Below are 7,500 nucleotides of genomic sequence, written 5' to 3' on the forward strand. Positions count from 1 at the left end.
GACTAATTGAAACCATGAAAATATATGTTTCTATGTGGAAACTTCACTCTTAAGCCATTGCAAATCGGAGAAATCATGTCAAGAGGTAATGAATGAAATGTTTATTTTCAATAGTTTTTGTATTTAAATTAAGTATTTGCATAATTGTTGTTTTTTCTTCTTTGCACTTTAAATTGCGGTTTTCACCTGTAGCACTAGCACCATATCATTCAGATCATTGAAGGAGCTTTCAAAACATTAACTGGCACCAAATTGCAAAGTGTGAAAGAGCAATAATAGTTTTACATTTGTTTATTTGTAAAGAATAAGTTGAACGACACCATAAGAATAGACTTTTTTGATCTTGCAGTGTGTTTTTGTTTCAACTACAAACAGTTTGAGTGTACAATAGGGAGCTTACGAATCGACGACTTTAATACGACGCCGCTGCTGGGTCACGTCATAGTTCTGCGTTGCCGTCCTGTAGAAAATTAATTAATTTACGATTTGTAGTAAAGACAACGACGTTGGTGAGCGCGGCAAGCAAATTTTCCCGCCGTTTCTGAAGTTTGTTTTCTTCTTTTCACAAGTAAGCTTATTTTGTTCAACCAAAATGTCTAAATTCATAAGAGAAACGAGAGCTCGCATTGCAGACGCTTATGGAAACAGATTTATAAAGGGCTGAGTATTTCACTGTATTTGTACTTTTATGCGTTTCGTCAACAAAATCAGACAACAAAGGATGAATGCAAGGTGCATTTATAAACAGGGAGGACATTTATAAACTTGCTGAACAGCTGTAGTTACTGTGATGAGATAACCACTTGCAATGGTCTAGTTGTAGGTTTGGTACCATCTTGCCAATATGGCTGGTTTCACTCGGTGTTAATTTATGTTTGTCTACAGCTAGCTATGGTGTTGATTGTTTGGGTCGTTACTCCAACGAAAACAGGCAAACAAATCGAAAACATATGTAAAGAACATGTCCCTAATGTGATACTTGAATTATCTGCAAAAATCCACTGAAGTATGTAGGGAAAACTTTGAAAATTAGTCTCACGTCCCGCTTTTTCTAGGACGCCTGCGAATCGCTGTCAACAACAGCGTCGACTTTGGTGCGACGCCCGTAAGTGCAAAGATAAGCATGCACAGCAAGCCTGTCGCACAGTCCAACGGCGTCGTCGTGCGAAAGTTGTCAATTCATAAGCTCCCTATTGTTTCGCGTCTGTGACACGCTAAAAAATCTGCATTAACTAACCAGCTATATAATAAGTAACAGGACTACATGCTTTTCTAATTTGCAAATAATTGAATTCAAAAAATTCCTCTGACAGCCAAATTGGACGAGGCCGTAATTTTGGCTGTCCTAGGAATTTTTTTCATCCAATTATTTCCAAACTGGACAGCATGTAGTCCTTTTTGATTACATATACAAATTGTTGAAATAGCCGTCGCTACGTTGTTGATCAGTCCGGTATTGTGAAGAATAGCCTTGCGTGCATTAAATGACAAGACCACTCACAAATTTTTAATGGCAGTAGCTAGAAATCCTGTGTCTAAAGATACACTGCCTCAAATAGTGTAAGAATATGTTATTGCTTTATTTCTTGTTACCTGGATCGGAGGCAGCGGGACACTGTACTGATCTTCATACAACGAATCATTCCAAGGTTCGGTAGATGTAGGTTGTCTCTCTTTTTCCCCTGCGATCTTCAAGATAAGTCGTGAACACATTCAAATTAGTTCTTTTTCTTTTGTCTTTAGCAGGCAAACATAGGTGCCCTCGGTTATTCAAAGATGGCGGCTTACGTTTAATCCTTGGCGATCGACACCGGTAGACCTGGGCTCGATTTTGTGAGCCAATCGACGGACACTCATTTACCACACCCCTGACCCGCCTTGGGTCTCGCCTTGGGTCCCGCCTCCTTTGACTCGGCCCTGGGGCCCGTTTCTCGAAAGTCCCGAAAACGTTCCGGACCCGAAAAGCCATTTGTGAAACTGCCAACCGCTTGTTTTGGAAAGCCGATCTTTTAAGATGTTTTTAAGCTAGCTAAAAGAAACATGTCTGTGAAGTTTGACGACTTAAATCCTTTCCGTTCTTTAGATACAAAAGGAATTTTGACACCCGAAAATGCAGCGAAAAGTTTCGGGACTTTCGAAAAACGGGCCCCAGGTCATCGAATTGTGGGTCTTATGCATTATGCATAAAGACCCCTAAGTGAGAGGCAGACGTGACAGTCTGGCTTGTAGACTGGGTACTAGTAATTGCGAGTCATTGTTTTTCAAGTGTCGGCCATTTTGCTTCTAGCGTTCGTCGTTTGTATATAAATCTGCGGTCGTTTCCCCTGTTTTGGGAAAAAATTGAAGAGATTTCCGTCACAAATTAGTTGTAATTGTTCAAGGTAAGTTATTTCTGTTTCAAAATTGATCTTTCGTGCTGTTTCTGATTGGATTTCTTTCTTTCTTTCATTTCGAAAATTAACTACACTTTCCTGGCTTGTTTGTTCTTTGTTATTTCATCCAGGTGACGTCGCTGAGTGGAGTTTCCTCGGCGATATCGATACGAGAGTTGTTTACTCACGCAAGCCAACATATCTAGACTCGGTTTGTGTTTAGTGCGGATTGCACTGAAGCTAAGACGCTTTCGCAAGCCCACATTCATTGCCTTGAAAGCCGGTGTGCGTTGCACCACATACCTCACAAGTATGTCACAAGCTATCACAAACCAGTATTTATCGGCTTTCAATGTCGATGTGGGTTACACCCCAAACTGAAAGAGTTATTGTACTCTAAAAAATAATTGCATTGAATAAGAGTTTTGCACTCTCAAAGAATAGTATATTTCGTACTCTTACTGCTGTCTGCTACTAGCCGCCAGCATGGGAACAACGATCGAACAGTACCGGTCAACAGCTGTCAAGGATCGGCTGTCACAACAATTTTGTGAAAGCCAAGGATGCATTTTCACGAGTGCGAGGGCGATTTTGGAATACGATGCTTATGATGTTTCGCTAAAATGTGTTTTACTTGCCAACATTAAAACAAGTTGTTGGACATTACAAGTCGTGTAAGGAGGTGATGTTTTGGTTTACACAAATGATGTGCTACAATGTTTACATCCCATTGCTTACAAGGCAAGCAAATGATGTGGAGGAAAATCCAGGTTCTACAATATTTGATATCATTGATCCAACAACCTTTGTGTCCGCTAACTCTAGTCAAGGAAATAAAGCAATCTTTGGTGTGAATGCTGGTAAGCAATGTGTAGCAATGGGACATTCCATTTTTTATCTGCACCCCCTCCCCCTCCCCCCCCCCCTCCCCCTATGGAAGGCATTTTTTGAAACGTCAAGAAGGACCCTGTCGGAATCTGGATTTTCTGCTCTAGTTTAGGGGGTCGGAATCGGGAGTCTTTGTTCTATGCAAAAACAGGCCAGTCGGAATCAAGCTTCAGAGTAAAAGGGGCCTGTCGGAATCTAACTTCAGAGGTGAAAGGGACCTGTCGGAATCTCATTTCAGAGCAAAAGGGACCTGTCGGAAAAATGCCTTCCATAGGGGGGTGCGGATAAAAAATGGAATGTCCCATTGCAGACGAGATCGCAGCCTGAGCACGAGCTTCCATTGTTTGATTAAGACAACTAAATGGACGGAGCTTTACGATCATCGAAGCTATCAGAAAGTCATGGTAACTGAGAATGTATCTGCGACCACCTGAGGCTAAGGAGACTGACGATGATGATACATTTACTTCCTAGTTTTACACATTGTAGGCAAGTTATTCTTGACGACGAACTGCTTTGAACATATATCTGCGAAGTGGAAGGAAAACCGGAAATTTGTGATGGTGAACAAAACACTGACCCCCAGTTCATGGACTACCCTAAAATGGGCTAACCCTTAAAACTAACATTTCGAATGAGTGCTATTGAAAGAAGTGAATTCATTATAAAAATTAATTACACTTTCATTGCACATACCTTGTTTATTTTCGTGCACATGGTACTGTCAATGATGTAATCGACCATCACAACAATAACATTATTGAAAGTTGACCTTTTTAAAATGGCTGCTTAGACTTAATTACTGTTGATCAACACTTTTTAAAATGGGTGTTTGGTCTTTGGTAAGCACTGTTTGAGACGTTGCTTACATTGTGCATATAGACAAACAGTACTCATTTGAAATAGTATTTATAGGGTAGTCCATTTGGGTAATCAATGGACTGGGGGTCAGTGTTTTGTCCAACACTGGAATTTATAGCAGGCTCGCATAGTCAGGTTAACTTTACAGTAGAATTGGCTAGTTTTTATTTCGTTTCCCAGACTAAATGCTGCTCAATTGCTTAATTTCCTTGACAGCAGTACTCATCCGTTATGGATGTAATGATGTCTACTGTCAGGGGCACCCAGAGACGGCTTTCTCTCAAGTGCTTTTAACACTCTTCTAAGTTCTTCAAAGTACTTTTAAAGCTTTGTAGGTTCATTTTAGGCCACGTTATAAATTTCTTTTCTGTTCTGTGTTATTCTAGGGGAGCTTGAAGGCTCTCATATTTACGAGGCCATTTTTTGTATAGTTCACGAAAATCTCATTGTATCGTATTGAACCTTTCCAAATTTTGGAGCTGGTATATTTTGATACTCCTAACACATTTTTATCAATCTCGAAATAAAGGAAGAAGTGTTAACTTTTTCAGATCATGAAAGTTCTATTTGAAAATTCCCTAAAGAAAATCCTAGATGATTTACGGCCTATCAAACAGATACTTTAGCAAATCGTTCCTTTAGTTGCCCCTGTACTGTAGCTTGCAACAGGATTTCCATACAGCCTAGCACATTAATTATGCAGACAAGTTACTGGTGGTCCTGGGATGTACATGTCAAAAAATATGGGATTTGCTCCTTCTTACAATTAATCCTTTCATCTTGTTAAGTAAATTTTTCCCAATTAATCAACACAACCATCAATAAAGATACTTAATAGGGGAACTAAATTAGCCAAACTAATTAAAGTTGCAAGCCATTAAGGACTGTGTAGTATAATTTTTCTTCAAATACAAACAAAAAAAGAAAAATCAAAGGCCAGTAAAAACAAATAGTTAACAATTATTTCGTGAGGTTTCTGTGATATGCAGAATGATCAAGGTAGAGGTTACAGTTATGAACAGGAAATAGAAAAAAAACTATATGAGATAATATGCTTGTTCTCTCCATTATTCTGGGTTACTTTTACTTACTTGTGTGAGAAATGTTGGAAACTTGACCAACTAGTAAAGTTTTTTGCCATAATTGTTTGTCATCTCGCAATCTGATTGGCTAATCATGCAATGTAATAGCCAATCAGGAAAGCCCGTTTTGGAACAAAAACCAATCATATTGTAAGAAAGTTATAGACAACGCTTGCTCTCTCTTTGTGTCACGATCTTGGTCACTCTAAAATAAAGACTTTCTTTGCAGTTGGATATTGTGGTAAAAAACTAATTGAAAGTGGTCCACCATTGTCTCCACTCTTATCGACAATGATGTTTGTCATCACAGTGGTCAAAATTTGTTCTGGACTCACTCAGCTGGGCATCGTAAGTCCACAACATTTTGACCACTGCAATGACAAATATATTTGTTGGTAAGGGTAAAGACAACGTTGAACCACTTTTGATATGTTAAGTTTTTTATATAACACAATTTGTGCTAGTTTTCCTTGTCTGTCAATTGTAATATTAGTCATCTACACTGAATTACAAGAGTGATTAAAGAATTCACTAAGACAGAAGTTGCAGACTTTAATGGCACAATATTTTGTATGGAAGGAGATTTACAATGCAAAACAATGGAAACACCTTACAAGGCACTCACATTTAATTTCCTGTTTTTAGTACAAAAGGGAGTAAAAATCAAAACTACTTAAGCTAACATGTACAGCATTTCTGACAACCTACTGACAAGATATGAAATATACCAGTATTCATGGCACAAAGAGCTGTTCTATTTAATTTTTAGTGTCTTTCTGAAAACAATGTATCCAAACTTGAAAAAAACTGGCCAGTTCTTTGAAGTTTCAATTCATTTCTATCGCCTCTTACCTTAGCCACGAACAACAACAATTAGTTTCAGTGCACTTTAATGGTCATTGGCAACAAAACCACAGCATTATTATGTGGTTTTCATTGCTCCAAGGACTTCTTTTAGTGTTTTGAAGCTTGATTAAAATAGTGTGACACTGCCCCTTTAAGCTCAATGTGAAAACATGTTATTAACCCTTGCCTAATCAAGAATCCCATTAGAATCAGACTGTTGAAAAAAGAAAAAAGCAGGCTTAAATGAAGTGTGCAAAATTAAGGAGGCTCGAAAGGGTTTTCAGCTGATTTTGCATCTTTACTTGTTTATATCTCTGCTTCTGTACAGTGATTTTTCTTCATTTTTTGCATGTTAGCTTACATTAATTTAAAAGACTTGTCTTTCAAATTTAAAAAAAAATTCTGAAAAAATTAGATACACGTTAACAAAAACGAATTATTTCTCTGAAAAACTGGCCTACAGAGATTGTTTTCACTATCACATTTTTTTCAAAAAAGACAATATAATATGTTGATTTTAAGGCTCAAAGAAATGCCTAATATCATTTGCCATGATAACATTATTTTGGAGGAAAATATGTGAGAAATTGTAGGATGGGTACTTAACATCCTGGCCAAATTTCACCTTCATATGATTACCCCAACTGTATCTAAGGACAGAATATGTCTATTTGTTTGAAAAAAGGAGAAACTATTTCGAGCCTCCTTAAACATTTTAATTAATGTCACTTAAAATGTAAATTATAATATATTAACATAATTAAGCCTTTTATATCTATAATCAGTAACAGAAGGATGTTACTGATTATAGATATAAAAGACATTTTTTCCCTTCGCGGGCTCATCTTGCTTTTCTGTTGGGAGAAAACATATATACCAGAAAATATGCATTAGAAGTTGCAACAGTAAAAGTTTGTAAATTACTTGCATAACACTTGACAACATTGGACTTGATACAAGGGTACATTAATGTCACAGAATGGTATTGCGTATGAAGTTTGGACAATCAGGCAAACCCAATGCAATACCAGTAATTGACCCAAGGTAATATCCTTAAGTGGTATAGTCAAGGTCAAAGGTGGAAACAAATTATTCCAAATTTAATTTTGAAGTATTATCCCAAGTAACATTTTTAGGGTTGTTGTTAGGATTTCTATCAAGAGGATAAAAAACAACATTAGGAGATTATGAAGTTGGGTGATAATTAATTTACATCACTACTTGACTTCCATCAAAATATCTAGAAAATGTTCCTGAATAGATGGCAAAAGTAACCGATCTCTGATATTACTGCTAACCAGGTTTTATTGTATTTATTGGTGTGCACACCAAAGCAATTTATGTATAGTACTGTAGCAATAGATCGTATTTTCTCGTTGAAAGACAGTTCAACACACACTTTCCGGTTGTGAAACCTGTTTATGGACTCTATTTATTTTATAATCTCATTT

The 7,500-nt window shown here is 37.4% G+C and overlaps 1 protein-coding gene across 1 annotated transcript in view; it reads right to left on the reverse strand.

The window, feature by feature from the left end:
- Positions 1–5,809: 5,809 nt before the first annotated feature.
- Positions 5,810–7,500, reverse strand: part of LOC137999479 (uncharacterized) — an 8,457-nt gene continuing 6,766 nt past the window's right edge. Inside the window, exon 11 of the mRNA XM_068845250.1 lies at positions 5,810–6,903. Coding sequence (XP_068701351.1) covers positions 6,848–6,903 — 56 coding nt within the window. The 3' untranslated portion in view covers positions 5,810–6,847. The remainder of the gene's footprint in view (positions 6,904–7,500) is intronic.

Source organism: Montipora foliosa, chromosome 4, assembly GCF_036669935.1.
Source record: "Montipora foliosa isolate CH-2021 chromosome 4, ASM3666993v2, whole genome shotgun sequence".
NCBI classification, from domain to species: domain Eukaryota; kingdom Metazoa; phylum Cnidaria; class Anthozoa; order Scleractinia; family Acroporidae; genus Montipora; species Montipora foliosa.